Source organism: Tasmannia lanceolata, unplaced genomic scaffold (genome assembly GCF_043159265.1).
Source record: "Tasmannia lanceolata isolate RefF3 unplaced genomic scaffold, GAP_Taslan_0.1 ptg000037l, whole genome shotgun sequence".
NCBI lineage: Eukaryota > Viridiplantae > Streptophyta > Magnoliopsida > Canellales > Winteraceae > Tasmannia > Tasmannia lanceolata.
The window spans coordinates 20,777,369-20,792,154 of NW_027518714.1; the positions used below are offsets into that span (position 1 = coordinate 20,777,369).

General features: G+C 38.1%; 1 protein-coding gene across 14 annotated transcripts in view; it reads right to left on the reverse strand.

Annotated features, from left to right (window-relative positions):
- Positions 1-270: 270 nt before the first annotated feature.
- The window catches only part of LOC143860232 (protein VAC14 homolog), a 45,409-nt gene continuing 30,893 nt past the window's right edge, over positions 271-14,786 (reverse strand). For 5 of the 14 annotated variants that reach the window (XR_013239642.1, XR_013239643.1, XR_013239641.1 and 2 more), the window contains 2 exons: positions 6,626-6,918; positions 271-500 (listed from right to left, as the gene is read on the reverse strand). Coding sequence is in view for 2 of the 14 variants with exons in the window: in XM_077370795.1 (XP_077226910.1) it covers positions 1,300-1,323 (24 nt within the window). In the remaining 12 variants the exon portion in view is untranslated. Of the gene's footprint in view, positions 501-1,264; positions 1,324-6,625; positions 6,919-14,786 lie in introns of all 14 variants that reach the window. The other 9 variants (XR_013239646.1, XR_013239644.1, XR_013239645.1 and 6 more) reach the window with 6 other exon arrangements.

The window sequence follows — 14,786 nt, forward strand, 5'->3', positions numbered from 1 at the left end:
ATACAAACATTTGCAAACCTTCTTTGCCTTGAATCTCTCTCTCCACCTCATTTGTGCGTTGATCTTGATTAAACCCTTTTTAGAGTGGATTAAGCTTTACTTGTAATCTTTTTTGAAATAATTTTTGTGTGAGCTTCAACTTGTAATGTAACGACCCGGACTTAGGCAAATTTTAGACAAAATAATTTGTTTTTTGCGAAATCCCAAAACCTGAATCGCTACCCCAAAAGGGAAACAAGCTGACTAACTAATTTTATCTTATGAGGAAAATTCACCAAATAAAATGAACAAATCTTATACCATTATGAAATTTATGGTCAATTACAATATTAAAATTCAATACTAAAAATACCATTGAATTTAAAATAAAGCTGAACTGCAGCTCTAACTAAAACACCATAACTGAATATAGCTCGACACTCTAACCAGCTCCCAATCTCGTGACATTTATAGTGTGTATTTCTGCATGACAAAAGCTCCATCGCTAACACCTAGAGAACCTGTGGGTGGTGACGAAGTCATCAACAAGCTGAACAAGATCCCTTAATAGCTCGCAAAGTAAGAGCCACTAAATGAGATTGCATTATGAAATTATTTCTTATGATTTAGAGGGTTAGCATAAGCAAAACAACCACTCATTAAAATAAAGATAAAAATAGAACAATAACTAGAACTAGAAATAGAAATAGAAATAGGGACCAGACTTAAAAATGCAAAGATGCAAGCATACAACAATTAAAAAGCATGAGGCTACCCCAAGACCATACAGCATTTCTAACCCCCCTTTCATTTATTTTCTTTTTCCATTATTTCTCATTTCATGGCATTTATATGCCGCCGTTGATCTTGACCATCTAGGCCCCCACCCATATTTAGGTGTAACCTAGGTAGGATTTCATTGGTCATCCTGTCTACCAGGTCCACCTGAATGCATTGCCGGCCCAATGTCGTACGCTCTCCTCGGGGTGGCTTTTGGCATCTCGCCCAAGGTTGGCTCTAAGGGGGTCTCCCATGGGCCTCCCTCCCATAGTATCCTATATGTGAATGCATGATTTTTATACGTACCTCTTTCCCTCTCTGTCATGAGGGATTTTTCTTTTACTTTCCCCTGCATGGTTAGTGTACTACCATATTTTCAATAATTTATCAAAACAGAGCTTGCTATCCAGTTTAGCCATTTAGAAAAGAATCTAATCATACGAAATGCAATCATAATAATAAGACCATTTATGTAACTGTTACCATGAAAGCCACTATCACTTGCCTTGAATTTTCGAGGGTGAATTAAGATGAAAAGCTCTATGTATCAATCACGAAGTGAACCTGTAGATATTATATGTCAAGGTGTCAGTTAGATTGGTCAAGGCTAAAAGTTTCTCTTTATTTTAATTCGTTCGTCTCAAACCTTTCGTTTTTACTTAATAAATCTACCTCTAAACTATTCCTAACACTTAAATCTAAGTATAACCTTTTACCTTAAAAGATGTCTTTCTTAATTATATCATATTTATATCTTTTTCTCTATCAGGCTCATCAAAACTTTAAATTTATAAATCTTGGGTACTGATTTTTCTAAAGATTAAACATAAAATTCATCATGTGACACATAAGGTTTATTTCTAACAAAAAAAATCTTGATATGATTCATTATCATATATAAATGCAATATTCTTATTATAAATAATTATACACTATATATATCACATATAAAGGGCTGATTTTTAAGAAATCATGTTAATAATCTGAAATGTATCTACATAGGGCTGTTTTTATAAAAACGGTAAGTGCATTACATTAAACACATCACAAGCTATGTTTTTCCCTAAAATTCATACTCTATTATCATCTAAAAACATATGAAGGGCTGTTTTCCTTAAAACCAATTGGTATATTGCATCAAAACACACGTATAGTGCTGATTTTTAATGAAGTAGTTGATATATCGTATAGATTTAATACACATAAATCTGATTTTTCGAAAACCATGATTAAAACAAATATCCACCCCTTTTAGGTGCTGCTTTTTAGTTAAAAACAGCACTCTAAGGCTTATAAATTGTGTATATAATGCGGGTGCTTAAGAGGGAATAAGAAGAAAAATAGAAATAAAAAACACAAGAGAAAAAGAAGAAAATGGGAGCAATGCTCAACCCAATTGATATTCCATCAATTACATGTTTATCAACATCAAAATCCCCTCTAAAGATGGTTTCTAACTCTTTAAATAAAAGAAAACCAAAGCAAATTCGTTCAAGCTCCACCACTAGCTAGCTTAGGGACTAACATAACATTAATTGCATTGAAACTCACTAACTTTGACTGTTTTGGGAACCCACACACACAGTCCACAAAAACTGCCATAACTTTCTACATTCTTGTCCAATTTTCAAGCAGTAATACTTGTTGGAAAGATCTCAAAGAGACCTACAACTTTGTAGTTTACCACTTTCTATAATTCTTCCATTTAGAAGCTCAAAAATCAGGTTCAAAACGGGCCAATAACATTAATGAGGGATTGCACCTTGGAACTCCACCAAAATCACCTAGGCATGACATGGCTACCATGTTGGCACTGCATCATTATCTCCGGGTGAGAAAGAACTCGTCCACGAGTTCTCATCAAGCTCTACCTGATAAGTTGTCAAGTCTTTAACATTGAAGTTGGGTGAGTATTAATATTTGGAGGGAGCTCAACCTTGAATGCATTATCCCCAATTTTCTTAAGCACTTGAAAAGGGGCATCCACACGATCTTGAAATTTGCTAAACTTCCTTGGTTCAAGAAAACTCGCTCTTGAACCTTGAAGTATCGAAGAATGATCATCAATTGAGACTTCCAAAGATCAAACTCCGCTTCATAATCTCCATGAAGAAGTGATAACTTGTCTAGATTTTGAACATGTTTGAATATATAAACATCAACTGTGAGCTTCAATGTAGGATCGAATAAAAATAGATCGATGTAATTGGATGAAAAAATCGATGTAATATTTTTCCATTCACCCATCACTTCAATATCCATCGGTTCACCTAATATGCAATCGGATCCAATTTCTTTGGTGATGAATTCATTGAATTGCCGTTGAAGTTCCTCGTACTCCTCGTTAGTTTCAACAAGTAGAGCATTGAATTTACCATTATCATTGGTCTCTTGCTCAAATTCGTTCTTAGAAAGAAAAAAGTTACTCTCATACCCTTTCTTGAACCATGCAATCCGATACGGCTTTGGATGTTGTTCGGTTTTGAGCTTGTGTTTGTTCACCGTTTTATGAGATACGATGTTCTCACAACTCCCACCATCGATCACAATGGAGCAAACCTTGTCATGAGATTTGCATCGAGTCTTGAAAATATCGGAACGAAGCCAATCATCATCGGATTCAACCTTTGGTGTAGCAAGTGCTCTTTGGATCACCAAACTTTCTCCTTCTTTGGGTTCGATTTCTTCATTTTGTATGCCATCTTCCTCATCATGTATGGGTTGATTTGAATAGTCAATAAGATCATCATCATATATGGGCTGATTTGAATCATCAACAAAATTATCATCATTTTCTTCATCACCGAAGGCAACTACTTGCCTCTTTGGACAATTTTTGAAACGATGGACAACTTGATCACACTTGAAACAAACATTTGAATTGTTGGGACGATTGGGCTGATTTCCAACTTGATGTGTGGGGGCTGATTTTGTAGAATTTTTGTTGAAATATTCGGACCTTGACTTTGTACCTCCACCATGTGAAGATTCACCTTCGGAAGAAGGATAGAGACTACGAACATCCACATACTTTTTAGCACCGCGACGAGAAAGCTTAGCCTCCACCTTCAAGGCTAGTTGATAAGCATCATTGACGCTCAATGATTGCTGCATTTCCACCTCATCACGAATGGAAAACTTCAAACCATCAACATACCTTGCCATAAGTTGATCTTTACCCTCTTGAATATCATTACGAGTCATGAGTTTGTAGAATTCTTCGGTGTAGTCCAACACACTCTTGGATTCTTGGCGTAGGTTGTTGAATTGAGAAAAGATAATTTGGGAAAAATCCAAAGGAATAAATTTCTCCTTAAGCCATGACTTCATTTTCTCCCAAGATGAGATCTTATGCTTTCCTTTGCGGATTCTCATCTCTTGAACCTTATCCCACCATGTCGAAGCGTAGCAACGAATCCTTGTAGCCACAAGCTTCACACGTTGGCTTTCAGGTGTCTCCTTGTAATCAAAGAACTTCTCAATGGCACTAAGCCATTCAAGAAACTCTTCGGGTTGTAGACGACCATGGAACTTCGGCAAGTTGTAGACACCCCATTTTGACCGGACCCAAGTTCGCGTCGTTTGGGCAAAACCTCGTTAGATTAGTGAATTGAGATCAAAATTTGAACCCTGAAGTAGTTTAGGGTCCCACCGAGGTCCCCGTAAAGTTTCAGCAAGATCTGCTGAGAAATGGCAAATAGGACGAGCCGAGAAAGAGGGGTGGTATGAATGTATAAGGGGGGTGAGTTATCTGCAGAGTGGAATATCCAGGTGAGAAGTGGGGTGAATTATCCGCAATAGGGCGTGTCCGAAGCTAGGGGTGCATAATCTCGTCTGGGCCGCGGCTGATTCGCGCGCGCAGCAAAATTCGTGCGCCCACTAACTGTAGTAGTGCCGATATCGGTAGCTTTTCTTTTAATATAAAATAGAGAGAAAGAGAAAATGAGTGGAGGAGAATCATTTCCGTTTTAAAATCTGAGAGAGAGAGAGAGAGAGAGAGAGAGAGAGAGAGAGCTCGCCGACCTTCACTTTCTCCGGCAATCTATGCCGGAATCCGGCAATTAGGTTTTTCTTCGATCGATTTCTCTGTTCTTCTTTTTCTCTATTCTTACTTTTAATCTCAAAATTCGGTTTCAAAAGCTTTTTAAATCATAAAACCCTAATCCTCTGGATTTCTTCTCCGATCAAAATCCGATCAATTTTTCGACGGGAATTTGTTTTCATTCCTTTAGTTTTTCTTCCCTTTGCTCTTATCCCTAACCTTGAACCCTAACTCCTTCTCAAACCCTAGATCCATGATCTTATCGCTTAGATCTGTGGCTTATAGCTGAGATTTGTGAGAGAGTGAGAGGAAGGATGTTCTAATTCTAATTTTTCTCTTCTTCATCTTCTTCTTCTCCGATCTGCCATAGATTCCGACCCTATTTTGGTTGATTTCTTCTCTCAATTTTATATAGATCTCATTCTATTGCTTTGTTTTCTTCATCTTCTCCGGTGAAATGATGTTTAACAGGTTATTTTCTTCTTTCCTTGGCCTACCTCTGGTTTAAAAATTCTAGATTTGAATTAGAGCGAGATCTAGGTCTTTCTTTCATTTTTCGTTTCCAAATAGAGAGAGAGAAGGAGATCTGGTAGAGAAATGAAAGAGATCTGAGAAAGGAATCAGATCTGAGAGAGATAGAAGACAAGAAGGAGATTCGAAGAAGAAAGGAGGTAATCTTATTTTTTATTTTTGTTTATAATAAAGGTGTGCTAAGAAATGTTTATCAGATGTCCTCTTGATTTGTAATCTTAGTGGTGTTGTGGTTTACTGGCTGTGAAAATGTTTTGGCTTAATTACTTTCTAAATCATGATTTCAATTCATCTGACCTTTCTAAGTTTTATTGTTTTCATCGCGTTTCTGGTAGATCTGAAAATTATAATGTTGCATGGATGATCCATTGTTTGATTTGATCTTTTGGAAGAATAATTAGATAAGTCAAGAGGTAACTTTGTAAGTCTGTAGCATGTTATACTTCCATGGATGGATATTGTGTTGGATGAAAAGAAGGATGAATAGATGGGAAATGTTAATATGAAGTGCTGATTCTCATGAGTTGTCCTCTCGCATGGATAAGTTCATTCGTTTCATAAGGACCTCTATTTGCACTCTAAATTTGGATGCTATTAAATTTCTGGTTATGGCTGTTTAAATAGAGTTTTAACACTTTTCTTTTACACCTCTGGTTTGTATGCATGTAACCATTTTGAGAATTCCCTTTGTGATATTAGATGGGAATTGATCTTTGTGATTCTTATTAAGATCGTCAAGGAATATCCGATTCTCAGATTTTATGAACAGTTTGTTTTGAATCATGATTTTCCCAAATATCTTTGCTAACAAGTTTGCTACACTGTAGGTACATATAAGTGTGTGTGTGCCTATATGAGTATTCTCACTAAGATGAAATTGTACAGATGTCGTTTGCCTGCCTTGTTTTGATTTCACAAATGTATAGATTGAAAATCTTGTTGTAAATGCTTTCTGCAGTTTTCAAAGTTATGGATACTTTTATTTTAGCCCCATGATTATCTGTGTGAGTTAGTTATTGATGTTCTCATATTTTGTTATGTGTAAGGGGATAGAATAAATCAGTATGAATACAGAGACTTGATAATAAAGGTAGCATTTTCAAAATACTATGTATAGGTCCCTTTTGTGCATAGTTTGGCTATTGAAACGTTGATGATAGTTAAAAATGTTAATGATACGTGGATGTGAAAAGTTGTTATGAAAATTGAAATTTGAGTACAATAGTGTAGGGTAAATTTTAACCAAAAAAAAAAAAACTGTCCAAGTGTTTTATGGTGTGCTGATATACGTACCTCATCATTCTAATAAGGATCTCTGTATTTTAAGTTCAGATTAAAATACCATATGTTGTAATTTCACACAGGATTCAGCCCATGGTTAGCTCCCTGTTTTGGCACAATGTGAGCCCATGGTTCAGCCACTGGCAGCACAATTCTGTCCATGATTTAACCCCAGTTTTGTGCACATTTTGAGCTTATGGTTTAGTCACTGCTAGCGCAAATCAGCCCCCTGTTTTGAACAGTTTCAACCCGCAAATCAGCCCCTTCAACCCGCAAATCAGCCCTTGTTTGGTACACTTCAGCCCCTATTGTATACATGTTCATGCACATATGAATGAATACATGTGATTATGAAAATACATATGGCTGTGGGTGAATACATGTACGAATGTGGCTGTGAGAGTGTACATGCATGTGTGTAATTGTGCGGAGTCTTTTGCATATTCTGTGTGAACTCTAGAATGACCACTCTGTATGGTAATACTGTTGTAAATGTTAGGTGTTAAAATTTCATGGTTACCCTTTGAATTCATTCTCCAAAACTTATAGATGCTCAATTACAGGTTATGGCTCTCGGTGTTTACTTGAATCATATTTCTAAAAAGAATATTCAAAAACTCATTTGCCTAAACAGCTGTTGGTTTGAGTGTGCACTTTATATTTTATTTGAGCACTTCTCACGAAGCATGTTTTATATGCTAGGTAAGCACTACGTTATGATCAAGAAATGAGTGTATCTAGGTTCATGTTGAAAATTGTATTTTGATGTGGGGCTGATGGGCATATACATTGGTTTTGCATATTTTAAATATAGGATTGTAATGAGGAGGTTGATCCTTACAATGTGCATAAGTAGCATCCCCCCTTTTATTTCATTTACTCTATAAGGAATAATTTCAGTACGATTGTGCAGGATTGGAAAATGAATAAATTCTACCAGGTTTCCCATTTTTCTGTTCCATTTAGAATTGGTAAATAGGTTATTCTTTAAGTGTGGTGTTATTTTATTTTATTTTTAAGTTTCTAGCCTTTAAGGTGATAGAGATAACATTTGAGTTGTATCGGCTTTGGTTTGGGCTTTTCATCTTAGTTCCGTTTTAATTGATAATGGTGAGTGTTTATTTGATCGAGGGCAATAATGGCGATAGTCACAGCCTCCCCTTTAGAGAGACAATTTATGTCTCTATAGAGCTAGCCCAGCCTCAGGGAACTTGCTTAGTCCAAGTAGTGTTCTCCTCTCTATTTAATAGACTTCTCTAGTCTTTTAGAAATCATTAGATGATAGTTTCTCTTCCTCATTTAGGAGACCATTGTGGTCTTATTAGCGAATTCCATTCTAGGAGACACGCTTTGACTCGCTAGGCACCTCTCCTCTGGAAGCAAGCCTCGTTGCTTAGAGCCCGCCTTTTCCCAATGGAGGCATACAGTGCTTCATTTATAGAACCTCCCTGGTTTGTCTATCTTTTGAGCTAAAAGACATGCTATGTCTTATTTGTCCCCCTTTATAGAGTGTTCGAAAGTCTTTGACTCATTTATCCTTTTTAGTGGTAGTATTAGAGAGTCTTTGACTCATTCCTCCTTTAAGTTGTAGTATTAAAGAACCTTTGGCTCACTCGTCCTTTGGATGGCATTGTTAGAGAGTCTTTGATTCACTCGTCCTTTGATAGCGGTATTAGAGTCTTTGATTCATTTCCCCCTTTTCTATAGTTGTTTTCAGGAGCTTCTCCTTAGTGTTGTCATCACTCTTGTTTGTTAGGGACTAGCACAGTCTCATTAGAGCTTTACCTTTTGGAATTTTAGATCGTTGTCTTTATCCTTGTTCATTAGTTTACCTTGGTTAGGGGTTTCCCCTATTTGCCCTAGGGTTTGGCCCTAAGGTTTTACTTCGTATGTTCCCTCCGGTCTTTGACCAAAAGGGTGAAATCAAAATTTTAAAATCCAAAAACATGTTAAAACATATAAAACTCAAAAACATTAGAAATTTAAAACATAAAAAAAATATCAAAAGCCTTAAATCTTTTGAAGTGTTGAGTTTTGTAGCGTAGTAGGAAAGTTTCTTTTCGACCTACGTTGGCTTGATCCTCTTCCACGAGGTACGTAGTGCAGCTTGGGATCTTCATCCCAAGTCCAGCCAAACTTTGCAAATAAATGCTTTAACCTTTTTTCTTCAAAACCTTGTTTTCAACAAGATCTTTCTCTAGAGTTAGGAGTTTGTCCTAGATAGAGAGTTTTAGAGTTAGGAGTTCGTCTTTGATTTATTGTGTGCTTCTTTGTGTTTGTTTTAGAGTTAGAGGTTAGTCCTAGAGTTATAGGAGCGCCTCCATCCGGTCAGTGGGCGATTCACATCGCCGACTGATGACTAGAATAGGATGCGTTAGTCAACCCTTTGTTTTTCTTAGGAAATACAGCCTGGTTACACATAGGTTATATGAACCACTTGCATTAGCTTAGGGCTAACCTGCATTTAGTTAGGGCATATAGGGTGTCCTAAAATCTACAATTCACTGAAATTTAAATAATCGTAGAAGAAGCTTTAAGAACTAGTTCGGTCTTTTAGATCGAGTCTAAGATAGAAGTCTAGGTGTCTTAGGCATCATAGTTTAGAATAGGTACGAAGAACTACGTTGCCTTGATTCTCGTGGAGGCGGGGATACGTAGGCTTCTTTGGATGAACATCAGACCATCCGAGGACTCGGGCTAAATCATTTAGAGTCTTAGGATTTGTTGTTTTGTTATGTTGTGTGTTTTGCTATGTTTTCTTACTTTCATGTGTTTGCCCACCAGACCTATACCTTTAGCTATAGCATGCATGTGTTTGCCCACCAGAACTTAGCCATTAGGCATGTTACACATAACCTAGCGATGTTTAGGTGACACGCTTCTTTCATTTATGTTGTGTATGCTTATTATTTCATCCCCGAGTCATGCATGATTAGTTAGACGTCCACTCGGGGATATTTGTTCCCATTTCACATGATTTTTGCCCAAAACTCTTCGAGGTTAATAATAAATGGCATAAGAGACCAAGTGTTCGCACTCGGGCGAATTGGGGGTGCTCTTCGGACCTTCTTCATTCGTCACCAGGCACGAGCCTATTTATATTTCTAGTTATCCATTGCACAGAGGATTTGATTTTAGGGTTCCATGGTATATCCATGGATGACGACTCTGAGTTTATTTTAGGTATGTCTTGGTTTCGAGCCTTGGCTCCGGATCAAGACATATCTCTTTCTTTTTATATCGCCACTCGTGCTATGCTATGAGGGTGGCATCCGTTTTGAGAGTTCCTTGGTAGAGCTCTCCTTCACACGTGGATGATCCAGAGGGTGTTAGGGACTCGTTCTCCCACAGTCCTCGGATCGGGGTCCACAGGTTGGCGACTCTGCTGGGGAGTTCTTGAAACATTGCCTAACTCTATAAAAATGTCATTTTTACTAACTTTGGAGAATTTTGAGCTAAAATAATTTTAAATGGGAATTCTATCGTTAGAATCCAGGGGCAACAGATAGGTGCATAATTAAAAGAAGGGATTCACACACTGCACATCATATGTTATCATATTGTTTATTCTTTACTTTTTCATTGTTTTTCATTATTCTTGGGTCTACGAAGATAGATACAGTGCGTACCAGACTGTGAAGTCATTACCCTGACGGAACTGTTATATCTATTTTCAAGCTATGCGCCGGTGCTGCAGCCGTAGACATTGGGCGTACTTTTGTCTACAGCAGCCGATGAGCAATGAGGCATACTATGTATAACATGGAGCGTACTTGTGTTATACATGTTAAGTATGGTTCATACGCATAATATCCGATAGATTGAGTCCGGAGCCCTACTTTGTTTTATATATTATGTATATACTTACCGACCTAGTGAAATCCAACTAGGAAGTACCCGTGTTTATATAAGTATATTGCATTCATATAGGGTCGAACGTGTGTTGCTTACACATGTGGAGCCTAGAGTTAGGAGCTTTGTCCTACTTGTAGACTAGAGTAGCTCATTTTACATGGCTACAGCATGGTCCTAGTACACTCATTAGTCAGTCTTGAGTCGAGATTTCATTGACTCAGCTAGATTAGAATTAGGGCTGGTACCCCTAGTTAGAACTTGTGTGTATGTATATATACCTATATATACTAATTATACATATTAGGGTCATCCTCTTAGTTAGAGTTCCTTATTCGATTCAATCGGTTATATCCATTCCATATTCAGATCTAGATCTAGTCAGTGGCTTTTGATCGCCTTGGCCAAGTTTAGTCCTTGATCTGTTGATTATAGGGTTTGACGCGTTGTTATATGTTCTCACCTTTAGTCAGTCCTTCAGTTGATCACCTTTCTCTGGTAACCATTATTCATATACCTTTGATTGAGCTATGGGGATCCCTTATATAGCTGTTATGCTGCCGGATTTTATCCAGAATATTTTGAGCATAACCGCTATCTCTTAGAGTTAGAGAACCATGAGTTTACCTTACCTTGACTTTCTTGTCTAGCGTCGTTATGCTACCGGATTTTATCCAGAATATTTTTGAGCATGACCGCTATTTCTTGAGTTAGTTAAACCATGAGTTTACCTTACCTTGACTTTCTTGTTTAGCCGTTATGCTGCTGAATTTTTCGCAACACATTTTGAACATGACTGCTATTCTTTAGAGTCAGTTTACTTAGTCTCGACCTTGACTTCCTCGTATAGCCGTTATGCTGCTGGATTTTATCCAAAACATGTTGAGCATGATTGCTATCCTTTGGAGTAAGTTTACCTTGTTTTGATCCCCATGTATAGCTTTGATTAGTTTAGGACCCACTTTTAGTGAGAGCTTCCAATTTGATCAGTTGTATTTGTATATTTCTAGTTTCACTAAGATAATGGCCTGTACATATTTTCCTCGTGGTCACAATTTATTTGTTACCCTGTGATTATGTATTCACCTTTTTGTTGTATCATAAATTCATCTTATGTATACATCGCTCAATAGGATTAGATCCTTGCCTGTTGTGTCTTGAGATCTGGCCGATAGCTCATTTGCTGTCCCTATGACCATGGTCTATCATTTTGATCCTCTCGATCGCACAGTTGATGATATTCATCGCCAGATTTGGATCCGATTTGCGACCTACTTTTGTCATTTTATGGCCGCGGTCTATTGTCTGATCTCTTGATTATCTCTCATCTTTGATGAAAAATTCAATGTCCTAGATTGTATCCTTCCTGTATATTTGATTGTCAAGTTCATTCTTATTATTTACTTAAAGGTTATATTCCCTCCCTTATCATCTTGTTCTTAGTGTCTGGTCAGATCATGGCAAACAATTTGTTAGACAAGTGGATAGCTGAGACTATTAAATCTTTTCCGCTGAGGTGTGAAGAAAGGAGTGTGGCTGAGCATTTCATCGGTTCATTTACTTATTTGAATAGTCGCGGTATAAATTGGAAATTTCTTCAACCAGCTGCTGGATGTTGGGATCCTGTTTTTCATGTCTTCCGATTCGGGTCTTTTCAACTCTGTCCTATATTTGAAGATTGGTGTGCCCTGTTAGAGCTTCCTCCTGAGGGACATTGGATCCGACCTTCAAGCATAGACTCCCCTCATGATTTTTTTTGCAAACTTTTTGAGAATAAGATCGTGAAAACTCTACCATGCTTAACTGAGAAAAATGTGCAATTTCAAGCCCTCATTGAATTGTTTTCTAAAAACGTCGATCCTACTGACTCTCGTTTTCAGGAGTGTCGACGTAATGCCTTAGTATTTGCTGTCTTTGCACGTCATGTTCTTCGCAGAGACTCTAGTGCCGCCCCTTTCACTTTGTTGACAATAGTAGATCAGATAAATGAGGGGAGAAATCCTGTCCCTACAATGCTAGCTGAAACCTTTTATGGCTTAGACTTTATTGCTAGTAAAAAGGTGCAGGATAACTTTTTCGGATGTGCCAAGCTGTTATATGTGTGGCTATGTGAGAAACTCACTATCCTTCAGCCACAAAACTGCATTGAGTACACCCTTAAGAGTTTTCATTCCTGGAAGGCAAAGATTAAGCAACCTCAACTTAATGAATGGCACCATTGGTTGCAGACCATAGGGGAAAACCAAATTCGTTGGGTGAGTCAATCATGTCCACAAATTATCACCAGTACTTGTCCATATTCATTTGTCCATCTTATGGGTTTAGAAAAATCATCTTTCTATGCACCTTTGTGTTTCCCTTCTCAGATTATTGGAATCTTGTGTCCCCCTAAGGTTATCACACCACCTTGTTGTGAAGACCTTACTCCTGATCTCATTGCATCCATAGTAGCTGCTTGGAGAGACAAAATCATGGAGAGGAGATCTGTTTTCATGTCTAAGCTTCGAAAGGGAGGAGCATTTGGAGAACCAGCAAATCGAAGAGCTCGAATTGGTGAACCATGAAGATCTTCGGCTCGAGATTGTCATTTCTTTTATTGTTTTCATTTGTTTTACTTGAATATAATCAGAGTCAAAGATTGTAAATCTGATTTCATTATAGATGAAAATTTAAAGAAAGAAATTTTACTTGATACATGTTATAGACAGTTGGCAATTCAGGGTTTCATCATTTTTCATGTAACCAATCGCTAACGTTGTAACCGGCCAATATAATCAATACAAAGGATGTTTGTTTTTCTTTTCTCTCTATTGGTGCAAACTATCTTATTTCATTTGTCAATCATTTAATCTAGTTTGTTAACTTCCAATCAGGATTCTGAAAGATAGCAACCATCGCTCCCAAAAAGGACTTCCAAGCTAAGCCCACCTAGTCTAGACCTACCTCAGTGTCTAGACTTGTTCATCATTTTGATTCTCTTGTGTCATCCACAGTACATTTACCTTCTTCACCAGAGTCTTCAAATTCTTTTGAAGTAAACCAAATGGCCGACCCAACTGACCTTCTGTTGAGCATGCAAGAGATGATGAAGAATCTCACCCGGGACATGGCCGGAATGAAAGAAGAGATGGCAAACATGAAAACTCAGATGAGTGATAAAGCTTCTGCATCTAGAAGTTCCTTACTTCAGCCTCCTCGTCCTACATCTCCGGAAGCACGTAGACCTGTTATCCAGCCTTTCGAGGTTGATTTAGACGAAGAGCAGTACGCTGCAGAATATTGTGCTACTGGGGTTGATAAAGAAAAAGAGAAATTTGAAAAATTCGAAAAAGAAATGTCTGAGAAGTTTAGCAAGATGGCTCACGAGATGGAACAGATGAAAGTCCAGGGGCCTAAGAAGTTCGATGTCTCTGAACTGATACTGTCTTCGACAGTTTCTTTGCCTCCAAACTTCAAAGCTCTTGATTATGATAAGTATGACGGAACCGGGTGTCCGCGTAATCACATGAGATGGTTTATCATTCTCTCGCAGCAGTATGGTTTGAGCCGTGAACAGATGGCCCAGTTATTTCCAATCTCTCTGACAAGAATCACTAAGAAGTGGTTCTTGAGGCTGAAGCCGAAAGATGTGAGAACCCTGGAAGACATTTCTGAGAAACTGATAGAGCAGTTCTCGATGGAAGAATGCATCGAGGTCACGAAGAGAGACCTAAAACAGTTAAAGCAAGGTCCTCAGGAGACCTTCACTTTCCTTATCAGGCGCTGGAGACGCAAGTCTGCTCAGCTAAGCCAGAGAATGTCTGAATCAGAGCAGATAAAGCTAGTTCTGAAGAGTTTGTCTCCTCAGTCCTTTCATTTTTTGGCACCGCAGCATTACCCGAGTTTTGATCATTTGATCAAGACTGGTACTCAAACTGAGGATGCCATAGCAAAAGGCTTGAGAGCCAAGGTTTCTTCTGAGATTAGAGAAGGTAAAAGGCCTATGGTCCAGCCTAAGGAGGTTCACTCTGTTAGTTACACAAGGCCTGTGGCTAGGGTTATTGCAGGAGCTGCAAGGGCACCAAGGAGAGGTACCTTTGACAGGAAATTTGATCATCTTCCATATCCTATAACAATGATATTCAAGAGGCTTATGAAAGACAGAAAGATCCGGCTCCCGGATATTAAACCTCCACCCAATCCCTTACCCGCATTCTGGAAGATGGATCAATACTGTGAATATCACAGAGGTCCAGGGCATTTAACCGAAAACTGTTTGGCCTTGAAACATGCAATCCAGAATATGATCGACAAGGATGAACTGGCAGTTGAGAGACCAAAC